The 12,500-nt window shown below is 43.4% G+C and overlaps 1 protein-coding gene across 1 annotated transcript in view; it reads right to left on the minus strand.

The window, feature by feature from the left end:
- Window positions 1-12,500, minus strand: part of scfd1 (sec1 family domain containing 1) — a 45,335-nt gene that overhangs the window by 1,954 nt on the left and 30,881 nt on the right. Inside the window, exons 17-24 of the mRNA XM_083791324.1 lie at window positions 11,687-11,766; window positions 11,425-11,490; window positions 10,952-11,027; window positions 8,837-8,890; window positions 3,331-3,383; window positions 2,505-2,538; window positions 2,333-2,398; window positions 2,158-2,226 (exon numbers count right to left, since the gene is read on the minus strand). Coding sequence (XP_083647450.1) covers window positions 2,158-2,226; window positions 2,333-2,398; window positions 2,505-2,538; window positions 3,331-3,383; window positions 8,837-8,890; window positions 10,952-11,027; window positions 11,425-11,490; window positions 11,687-11,766 — 498 coding nt within the window. The remainder of the gene's footprint in view (window positions 1-2,157; window positions 2,227-2,332; window positions 2,399-2,504; window positions 2,539-3,330; window positions 3,384-8,836; window positions 8,891-10,951; window positions 11,028-11,424; window positions 11,491-11,686; window positions 11,767-12,500) is intronic.

Below are 12,500 nucleotides of genomic sequence, written 5' to 3' on the forward strand. Positions count from 1 at the left end.
GACCTTTTTCTTTTTTTTAAAGAAAGGCAGACATTCCAAGATTTCTTTATTAGATGTTAGTGATACCTGACAGATGCCTCTGCAGTCATTACTCACATTATGTGCACCTGCCCGCAACCGAGCAGCTACTGGTCCAATATCTTTGAGTTACATCCGTATCTAAATTTAATAGACATAAAACTACTCTCACGTTGGGGTTTTAATAGTCAAGAAAAGGATAACATTGCATATTGCCAACTCGTTGGCATGCAGGTGGATTCTGGCTAGACTGGAAATCACTACTCCTCACCAAAGGCATCTCTCTGGCTCAATGATCTAGTGCTCTTTCTGTAACCAGAAGAAAACCTAATACACAATCAGAGGGGTCAAGAGGGACATTTGTGCCAGGGTATTACTGGAATGTGCTGTAAGTAGGCAATAGGAAATAGCTTGTAAAAATAAAACTTAGTGTAAGTGATATTTCTTGGTCAAAATCAAAGTTTGTTAAATAGTTTAATACTAAAGCAAGTTATCATTGTTCTAGTTCAAGTGTTTGTTCAGTAACAGAGAGGTCTCCCTTCCCCATCTCTTTAATAAACAGAAAATACATTTTCAGGTGGGTTGCCAATTTCAGCCAGTCAGGAAAGAGTACCCATGTATCAGCTTAAAATTTTATAGTGTTCCAGTTCCAATGTTGTCTGCTCATTTCTTTGTGTCATCACTTTCACTTGTATATCTATTATAACCTGTATGTGTTCTCTTATCTCGCCTGATTGGATAAAATTGGTATCCCGACTTGAAAAAGAATTTTCTGTTAAAGAGCTGTAGAGACTTCTGCTATTGAACACTATAGCAATGATTACAATCTGAATATTTAACACAAAATAAATCGCTTACTGTACCATCAATAAAGAAAAGTATTTTGTGATTCGTTTGTCCTTAAACTATTAACTGCTGCGAGAGGTGTGAGATAACTCAGATCTTTGCCAGTCCAACACTGACAAAAGTTTATTCAACCAAATGTTCAGATTTCAATGTACACATGACCTGAAAGTTTACAATATGCATTTTCATAATCTGTAAAAACAACAACAACATTCTTTCATAGCCTGTAAACCTTAGAATAAAAAGGACAACTACTAAATTTCCAAGATATTTGGAGTAGTTTGCCATTTTCCAACGAGTGCATAAATAAATTCCAGATTTTTCCAGGATGTGTGGGAACCCCGTGTTGCCTTTCATATAGTGGAGGTTACTCAAACTAAGCGTACCGACCTCGTTTTTATAGACAATGAGGTCGCATGCATGAGAGGTCCACGTGGACACAAAATAAATGGACATCCGCTCAAGATCCGCTAAGGTCTGTGGGGACCACGCAGATGTTGTTGTTGGTCATTTTGAAAAGCACATTTGCACATACCTGAAATGTGTCCTCTGTATTTAATTTACCCAACCTAACTTATTAAGAGCAGATGCCCGGCCAGCGCATACTTCTTTTTTTGGTGACTTGATGAATTGAGTGAGTTGTTATTTAAACTTCTGGAGCGAATTGATAGACACACACCTGGACCGCATGTATCAGCATCACGGCACCAATGTCCTGTTTACAAAGAACAGTGACCCCTGACGCGAGGCAACAATCTGTCTTGAGAGACCAGTTTACTACTGTGGTGGCGAAAATGCATATAAACACTATGGTATTGATTAATTTAATGTAGCCTACTAGTAGATGATACTTAACACTCTAATTACCACCTGTGCTTCACTGACAAACTCATTAGAGACTGCCGACTCATGTAAACCTATTTAAAACTGTGTGAGTTAACTATAGAATAGAGTCTATTTAAGGAGTAACAAGGGATGGTCATCCCTTGTTACTCCTGAAACTCTGTACACTGCTGAAAGTATAAAATGTGTGTGGGACATGTGTGTGGGGAGTGCTGGGGGAAGCTTTGGAGGGAGACACTAGTCTCTCTCCGGTGTGATGACATATACAATAAAATAATGGAGTTCGAATCCTGATGGTTGAGTCCTGCTTCTTCCTGATGTTGTTTACTTACTAATAGTAATATCAAAAACTCCCACTGCACTACTGACAAAGGTTTACTTTAACCTTTGACCTGTGTGTGTGTGTGTGTGTGTGTGTGTACAGTATGTGTGTGTGACGTGCGTTCTCACCTGTTTGATGAACTGAGCTGCATTGAACAGTTCACTGCAGCCATACAGCACCTTCTTACCCGGTTTAGACTGGAGACACAGAGAGCCAAAGAGACAGACATCAAGTGACAGAGTGTTAGATTTAAATATATGCCTAATTCTTATAGTACTCATGTTCTGGTGTGTGTGTGTGTACCTTAGTATAGTCAACCAGGTTTTGGTACTCTATGTAGTTTCCTCCTCCCACAACGAACACTATTGCCTGGACGGACAGACAGACAGACAGACAAACACAGAGGTTACCATTATGCATTATGTGACACGCTGTACTGCGTAATGCGTGTTAGAAGAAACATGTCACATCTTACCTCCTGAAACGGATTCTTATTCCTGGGGATGGAGCTGAGGAACGGTGAGGAGAAGAGAGAGATAAGAGGAGAGTGTAGAGTAGGAGGGGATGAGGAGGGAGAGAAGGACAGAGGAGAGGAGGAGGAGGGGATGAGGGGGCAGAGAGGGAGAGAAGGACAGAGGAGAGGAGGAGGGGATGAGGAGGCAGAGAGGGAGAGAAGGACAGAGGAGAGGAGGAGAAGGGGACAAGGAAGAGGGAAAAGACAGAGATTATGGTCACATTCCACAGTTCGCTGAGCATCAACATGACTCAGCAGATCGCAGTGCACGTGCGTGCACAAACACACACAACACCCACACACGCAAAGGATGGGCATTTGGGCTTTTCTTTTACGTGCACTTTGAGTTAACCATGGCGTGTAGTCATATTTATACAAATTAAACACCATTTGGAGTGCCTTGGGCACATCAACTTTGTCACAACTTTATCCCACGATTTTTGCAACCCATTTGATCACCCTGTGTGTCAATTATCTAATGTAATCCTGGGCGCTACACATCCTCTGCCAACCTGGGGAGGGCAGCGGACTGACCTCATGCTTCCTTTTATGCATGAGGAGTCCAAGCTGCTTCTTTTCACCTGACAGGGGAAGGGGGGGGGTTTCCCCGGTTGGACGTAGCGCGTGGAAGGAACACGTTATTCCAACCAGTTCATTTCCCCACCATCAGGCGCCCCGGCCATGGCCAGGGGGAGGTAGATTAGAGACCAGGATAGTCAAATAGTGAAATCAACGGAAAGTTGATATTATTCAGTCATGTATGATGAACCTTGTGCGTGTGTGTTACCTCTCACTGCCTCTCAGCATCTTGGGGTCAAAGTAGCGATAGTCATCCGTCTCCTGACACGCACACACACACACACGCACACGCACACACAACGCGCACACACACACACACACGCACGTACGTTAATTCCAAGGCCACTGACAGCTTTGTCCTGGGTAATGTTTAAATGAATGCCGATGACATGAAGTATGTTGGTATTTCAGCTGATGTTGTTGTTGGGTCAAAGACGCGTCCAAATTCACTCTGGGCGGACTTTACATGGCTTTGAAAGCGGCCAAGGAAAAAGGATATTTTAATAGAACAGAATAATGTTAACTACGGTAGCATGATAGGAATGCACCGATGTACACATGAATCAATGTTTATGCTGCAGGCTCTGTCTTCCATCTGCACATCCACCACTTATCTCTTGTAGTCTGCTATCAGGCCATTCATCACAACATCATCAGACACAGCTGACATAGAACAGTTAGCTCAACAGGTGTGTGTGTGTGTGTGTGTGTGAGTGAGAGAGAGAGAGAGAGAGAGAGAGAGAGAGAGAGAGAGAGAGAGAGAGAGAGAGAGAGAGAGAATGCTGAGTTGTTTCTCTCTCACCAGACTGACTGGTCTACTGACTCTGATGCCAGAAAAACACGCACGCACACACACACACACACACACACACACACACACACACACACACACACACACACACACACACACACACACACACACACACACACACACACACACACACACACCCATTATCTGTTACAAGGAGAATGTTCTCTTCTTTTTCACTAACCTTTACTGTCAGTCCTCTGTCTATGTCTCTCTCTCTCTGCCTCAGTCTCTCTCTCTGTGTCTCAGACTCTACAAGACTCTTAACTACTTAGACCCCAGCATCTGAGAAAGACTAGCAACACTAGAACGTCGGAGCAGCCTTTCTGACCGATTTTGAAGTTTATTTTCTTTGCCCATGAAGTCCTGAGAAAGTTCCCCTTGCATGACTTTGTCTAAATATTAGATTGAAATCATCTGGGTTTTTTTTTCCATCTGAAACGTTTTGTAAATATGATTTTAGGCATAGTTATACCTACTAGGTCTGGCTTTATCGGCCAAATGGACCGCCGTCCCCCTTTCTCCCCCACTCGTCTAATGATCTTCACAACCCCCGACAGCTGGAGACGGCATTGTTCAAGCCTGCATTCCATTTCCAACAAATTAAATCATATATGTTTCGCTGGTTAATTAACTTGGAATTTGTTTACTATTTTGATAAGATAATAGGAATACATGTGTCCGTCAAAAGAACAGTTCTGCGGCTGCCCGTAGTCTGTAAACGTTTTCTGCAAGCGACGTGGAACTGAATTAAATTCTGCCTGCCTGCACGCACTTTTCTTTTTTTCCCTCTCTTATAAATAAATTATTATACACCCAATGAAAATTTACACTTCACGGATTATAGGCCATTTGGAATTGGAACAATCGGTAGAAAATTGGCCGAGAATAACACAATTTAAATATCGACCTTTTTGTTGCGCTACTTGATCATGGTGGCCGCACCGAAAATGTGAGGTGATCTTGGCGTGCACAGATCTGCAAACTCAACACTGTGAACACGCATATAATAATATAAATGAGGGCTGAGGCTGATTACATTTGCAAATAACGGCCCGTATGTAGGCCTGCTGCTGTGGATTAATTTGTTCCAATTCCACAGCCTATTCTGGCATATAAATATCGCCAGCTCTTTGTCAGTCAAAAGAGTTCTGTCCGTCCTTCTTTGTCTGTAAACTTTTCTACAAGCGACCAGTGGAACTGATTTCCACGCACGCACGGCTGTACCTTTTCTCTCTCTCCCTCTCAGGGAGGCATGTACATGTTCATGAATTCAAGTAACTAAATATGTTATAAACAGCAGCTGAGCTGGGGTTTCTCCTCAACAGTGGAGACAAGTTAAATCCGTCACATGCCCAAGGAATCGACAGTGATGTCACTGCCAATTCCTTCATAATGGCGTTCTGTTTCTGCTGCTGTGCTTCATGCTACTTCCTTGTTGCATAGCAGTGACATCACGGTCTAATCCTTGCTTCCTTATCGTAGCATTTCACGCGTGGAGTTTATTTTTTTTATCACCAGGCTGCAGACTGTAGCCTATATTTTCGTTCGCGCTGATGAAACACCAAGGGAGTATAATTTATAATGCCAACATTCAACACAAGATGTAAGCTAACCCAGGTAATGTTGGCCTAATGCGCCACTCTGTCTAAGTGTAAAAAAAGTTAAAAAGATTAGCCTGATGAGTGACGACCATGTTTGAAACAGCCTTGGATGAAGACGGTCGACTCATCAGGCTAATCTTTTTTTTTATATCATCCTCTCCTTGTTGATATTATGCCAATATGCCATTTAGGTTGAAATCATGATATAACTTTATGTTGTGATAATAAGCAGCAGTAGCCTCACTAGCTGCCTCAGACATGAACTACATGTCTTCCGTTCCGTGTGAAACACACTGCCGCCGAATGTGACATTTACAAGACAATGGTAAAGTCGTCAACCCCCCCGCCGTGGGGGGAGAGGTGTGAAGAGATGCAGGGAGATAGTAGCCAATGGAATTGCACGAAAAACACGGTCATCTGGACCCTTAGCAGTCTTATTAGTAGTGATTTCATTTCAGACATGCTAGTGTTAAACCCCAGCATCCTTATTGTGGGGAAGGCTTTTGCAGTAGCCGATAAGTCTATTTTCAGCAAAAGCCTTCCCCACAATAACAGAAAATTCACAACTATAGAGCCCGGAGAGACTCCGGTCAACCACACAGGGTTTAAGTAGTTAAGGCCAATACACACTCCTTCTGAAGTGGGAACGTGAGAGTGAGGACATCTGGTGGTGCATGGGTTCTGAGGAAAAGGTTCTGAGACCGTCTTTCCAAAGCTCGGAACGACGTCAATCTGTGGTTATAGCGCCTCCCTCTCTGAAGAAAGGTTCAGATGTAGTAAGCAAGTAGTACCATGTACAGTTTTGCAGGTATTTTTGAGTCTCTCTCTCTCTTTATGTCTTCACTCTCTCACACACTCTCCCGACTCTGCCTTGGTCTGACTCCCTGACGTCACTCCCACGACCCCTGGGTCACGGACGTTATTTGTCTTTCTATTGAAAATCCCCATAGAGAACTGTGTTCCAAAAATAAACAAATCAACCGGGCGATGGAACTCTGTGCCGTTTGTGATATTGAATGACATTTGATAACGTCTGTTTGGATAATTTAGTACATGTTGACAGACAGCTGATGCTTCACATCCATACGAGTAAAATCGCTGGGCTCATTTGTTTATTTTTGGAACACAGTTAATATATGACTACTGTATATATGACTACTGTAATGCCCTGTATATTGGCGTAAACCAGGTTTCCATCTCTCGATTACAGCTAGTCCAGAACGCCGCTGCTAGGTTACTTACAGGCACACGTAAGCGAGACCACATCAGCCCTGTACTAGCCTCCCTCCACTGGCTTCCTGTGCGATACAGGATTGAATTCAAAGTATTGCTCTTTGTCTTTAAATGTCTAAATGGTTTGGCACCCATTTATTTATCTGAACTGCTGAAACCCTATGCTCCGACACGGACACCCAGGTCCTCTGACCAGCTTCTCCTGGTGGTGCCTAAAAAACCAGGCTGAAGCTCAGAGGTTACCGAGCTTTTGCAGTGGCAGCTCCAAAGCTCTGGAATGAGCTGCCTCTGCACACAAGACAAGCCCCCACCCTCCAGGTGTTTAAATCACGCCTCAAGACGTACCTTTATTCCTTGGCATTTCCAAGCACAGTATGAGATGCGTTGATGTTTAATGTGACACTGTGCATGTTTTCTAATGTTTTACTGTAAAGCACTTTGGTACAACGTTGTTGTTTTAAAATGTGCTATATAAATAAAGGTGGTATGGTATGGTATATGAGGCGATCGAAGATCTCTCGATGGGATTTTTATTTTTTTTAATGTTTTTTTGTGGCTTTCGCCTTTTTTATTTGATCATTTTTTTATGGAGGGACAGACAGTAGGCTGACAGGAAATGGGGAGAGAGATGGGGGGAAGACATGCAGTAAAGGCCGTCGGGATCGGGAGTCGAACCCGCGGATTACCAGCCAAGGTGCCTGGACCACCATGTGGAATTTGCTTTGGAGTTGCCCAAACTGCAAGTGCGCATTTGAGTGAGGAGTCTGCTATAAACACAACACGAGATATATAGCTAGATAGCTATAAACACAACATGAAATCACGAAAACTGGTATCGGTATTCGGTATCGGCTAACATAGGGGTCGGCAACCCAAGATGTTGAAAGAGCCATTTTCGACCAAAAATAAATTCAAAATCTATCTGGAGCCGCAAAGAAAATTACGCATTATAATGCAGCTTGCCAAGCTTTATTATCTCCCGGGGTGCAACGAAACTAGCAGAATTTAGCATGCTTTCCCTGGAAATGTCTTTCAACGTTACTTTTTTTGTTGTTTGATAGCTTCTCATAAACATACAGGCAGTCAATCTGCATTGGCTGTGAAGGCAAAAGCCTCCACGAACTGTTAAATCCTCTGTTTTTCGTCGGCTATCTTTATTTCTCTCCCTGTAGAAGCCATAGCGTAGCAGGCAGCAGCCTCACACACCCACCGGTTTGTTTATAATAGACACCTGGCTGTCACGGCACTGAGTGTGTCGCATGCTATGACGCAAATTTTAGTTTAGTTAAGTTTTCCAATTTTGTAAAAATGTGTAGAATAAATATTAAGAATGCTTGTCACGTTTGGCCTCCTACAGAAACCATAAATGAAAAATAATGTATTGCTACTTTTAATGCTACAGGGAGCCACTAGGGGTGTGCTCTAGAGCCGCCTGTTGCAGACCCCTGGGCTAACACATAAATTGAGGGATCGGATCGGAAGCGAAAAAAGTGTATCGGGACATCCCTAATTTTCAATAGAAAAAAAACATCTCTGTGACGCAGGGGGATAGCGGCCTCTATCGGCAGTGGTGTCAGACTTCGGCTCTCTATAAAATGTGTTTCTCACTCTATCACTCCAACTCCACTTTCTCATTCTCTCTCTCTCTCTCCCACTTGTCTTCTCACTCTCCGTCTCTACCCAAAAAAAAGTACAAAAGTGTCTTTGTGTGTCTGAAACTCCAGAAGCTGAGGAGAGAGAAAAACACAGAACTCAAAATACTGACTAGCCTGCAATAGTGTGTGTCTGGATCTGTGTGTGTGTGTGCGTGTGTGCATGCGTGCAAATTATTGCTGAGAGTATACACTGTGTACTACAGAATGTATTAGAGACAGAACACCTGCTGACATGCAAAAGTGTGTATAAGGATGTTTGTGTCATTGTCAGTGTGTGTGTGTGTGTGTGTGAGACACAAGCACGCACACACACACACACACACACACACACACACACAGCTGACATCTTGACACACACGTGCACACACACACACACACACACACACACACACACGCACACGCACACACACTTACAGGATTTGACTTCATCTCCATCAGGTTGTCCAGGATTCGTGTGACTGGGAGGTTCTGGAAAAACAAAACAGTAGAATGAATTAGAACGGATCGGGAAGTATGTGTTCTCTTCTCCGTGAGGGGGGGGGGGGTATAAAAAGGAGGTCCAATTACAGTTGGTTGCTATCGGGCAGAAACCATCTCCATATTTGAACATAAATGTAACGCACTACGATGTGATCATACTACAGCGTCACGTAGCAAAAAGTAGCGGCTCCACAAGCTCCAACTCTGGGGTTCCATCCCAGCCTCGCCCAGAGTTAGTGTCAAAGTGTCCTTGAGCAACTCTGAAGTAGAACCCCTAATTGCTCCCCATGTGCAGGTTGGTTGCCTTGCATGGTTTCCACCGCCGTCGGTGTATGAATATGTGAATGTGTGTGAATTGATGAATGTAATTGCACCTATCATTGCATCTATGTATGCTTTACACATGCTTTACTTTGTACAAAAGCGCTATATAAATGCACAATTTACCATTTATTTTTTGATTAGAATATATTTTTTAGGTTTCCGCCAGGCGGAGAAGTTGTTTTCTCTAAGAACCCATCCTATTATTGATGGGTTCATAGTAGCAGGCTGCCTTATTGACCTGCCCTAACACCCATCCTATTATTGGTGGGTTCCTAGTAGCATGGTGCCTTGTTGACCTGCCCTAACACCCATCCTATTATTGGTGGGTTCCTAGTAGCATGGTGCCTTGTTGACCTGCCCTAACACCCATCCTATTATTGGTGGGTTCATAGTAGCAGGCTGCCTTATTGACCTGGCCTAACACCCATCCTATTATTGGTGGGTTCCTAGTAGCATGGTGCCTTGTTGACCTGGCCTAACACCCATCCTATTATTGGTGGGTTCCTAGTAGCATGGTGCCTTGTTGACCTGGCCTAACACCCATCCTATTATTGGTGGGTTCCTAGTAGCATGGTGCCTTGTTGACCTGGCCTAACACCCATCCTATTATTGATGGGTTCTTAGTAGGCTGGCTTGTTGACCTGCTCCCAGGAACAGACTGTGCGTGCTGACTGGCTCCCAGCAGGATCACCAGTCACCAGTGTTGTCATGTTTTGGCGCATAGACACAGGATTCTGTCTCTGAATCAGCCTAATATTGATATAACAGACACATTGCAGCTCTGTGTGTGTGTGTGTGTGTGTGTGTCTGTCGGGCATGCCAAATTATAAATGAGTTTAGCCCTTGCCCTATGAGCTTGTGTGTGTGTGTGTGTGTGTGTGTGTGTGTGTGTGTCAGCCATGCCGAATCATTCATTATAAGCTGGTTACACCTTGCCCTATGAGCTGTACTGTATTGTGTCCGTTTGTCTGCATGTACGTGTGTATGCACGTGTATGTGAGACAGACTTGCCGAATCAGCATGTGCGTGCGTGCGTGCGTGTGCACGCGCGTGTCAGAGAGACAGCCATGTCAATTGTCAAATAATTATAAATTGATTCTGGGAGACTTCTTTTAAACGTTAGACTGACTCCAACTCCTCGTCCTAGATCTTCTCTCGCTGGGTGTTCACCTCGCCATGACATTCCAGGAACTGTTATTCCTCCTGCACACGTTAGAGATGCTTGATTGAACCTCCCGCTGGCTGCAGCCAGCCGGGGCAGGCTTTCAATGGAGCGTGACGCAAACCAGGGATTTAATCATTAACCACTTGAACCCCAGCATGTCTATTACGGCGGCGGTGTTACCAGGAAGTAAACAACGATTGGGAGTTTATCGCCTTAATGGCAAAAGATATAATGCAACAATTGATTTAACCATGTGTGACTCAGAAGAAGAGTACAGGTCCGTTTGGTTACGTTTGTGCACTCTCTGAGTTACATTAACGATGTTAAAGAATAATGTTTGCTCTGTACCTTAATGTACATAACTGTTGCTTATTAACGGAACATGCATGAAAACAAATTGCACCCACTGATTCATACCTCTTGAACAGCTACCATGAAAGCCATGCATAAACCAGAGTTTCACCTCACTTGTAAACTACCTGTAATTGTGTTAAAGGTTAAAGTTGATCGATTGATAGGTCATTAGAAAAGGTTTAGTAATTCAGATGAGTGTTACTCACAAGCTGTTTGAGGACGAGGTTCTTCACTCCCTCCATCACAAACTGGGAGCCAGAATTCATCACCCTAGAAAACAGACTGGAAGAAAACAAGACAGCCGTGTTTAATTCATGCACTTCAGGCTGGTGTAGATTAGAACAGTGGTTGTCAAAGTGGGGGTATTACTTTAACCATATTTTATTATTTTTTAAATCTGCTATACATCTGCCATTAACAGAATTGCAGATATACAAGCTCGTAGCACGTCACTTCGTGCTGTGCTATGAACATGTAGATCTTCTTTTTTTTTTTTTATCATGAAAATGTATATATAAATTATATAACATTTACATGCAAACATTTTGAATTAGTATCTTTGCATCTGGAGGTCGCTGGCACAAAACCAGATGCGGGTCTGCAGCCACATACATTTCGTTCTGGGGGGTCCTTCCTTGACATGAAAAAAGTTTGAGAACTACATATCCCAGGGTCTTACCCCATGGGTTTGACTCCACCGGTCCCGTAGGCGTTGGCTGGAGCGGTGGCAATCTTGGAGAAGGCTCTGGAAAAGCACATGAATCATCCAACAGTTTGTCAACATTGTTGTTTGTTTGTGATCTTCTTATTTCATGACTTATGTTGTTTAAGGATGTATTAATACAATATAAAAGATGTAAGCCTGACTAGTTATCTGACTAGTAGTCTCTCAAGGCCGATGGGTTCTCAAGATTGTCTGACTAGTAACTGGTCTGACTTACTTCCACTGTTTGATGTAGTTAAGAGGTGAAAGGTCACATCCAGCATCCAGCAGAACCTTCTTATACTGCTCCAAGTCAGACTGGAAAGACACACACACACACACACACACACACACACACACGCACGACAATTTAAGTATAAAGAGGGATCATCCCTGGGTAATACATCTCTCTGGAGGAGGCAGAGAAGGATGAAGGAGGGATGAAAGCAGAGCAGCTCATTTCCTGTCCGGACCAGTGAGTCACTGACCGTCCCCCCAAAACATCATCCATCACCATGACAACCATGGATGGAACATAGATCAGGCTAACATATCGTTGCTGTCGGGCAGAAACCTTGTATCTCCATATTGTAACACGGACCACGGTATGTTATTTCTTTCTTTTCGTAAATGAATGGCCTACTTGATCATACTAACATACGTAGCAGATCCACAAGCAGGATGTGCAGTGCAAAGAGACCGGTTTTTGAGCTTGTAGATCTGTTACTTTTGCAATTTAGAAAGGGATTTGGGACCACCTACTCCTACTACTACTAAATAATAATGACGATGAGGCCGGAAATATGTACATCTTTCTATGTCTATCAAGCTAATATTCCTGATGGTCAAGGATCAGATCCCACCAGAAACATATCTCCTCCTACACCGTCTCCCTCTCAGCATTCCTATTGTCTGTCTCTCCTACACTGTCTCTGTTTCAGTGTCCTATTGTCTGTCTCTCCTACACTGTCTCTGTTTCAGTGTCCTATTGTCTGTCTCTCCTACACTGTCTCTGTTTCCTATGGTCTGTCTCTCCAACACAGTCTCTCAGC

The sequence above is a fragment of the Protomyctophum parallelum genome (assembly GCF_964188405.1).
Source record: "Protomyctophum parallelum genome assembly, chromosome: 20".
NCBI lineage: Eukaryota > Metazoa > Chordata > Actinopteri > Myctophiformes > Myctophidae > Protomyctophum > Protomyctophum parallelum.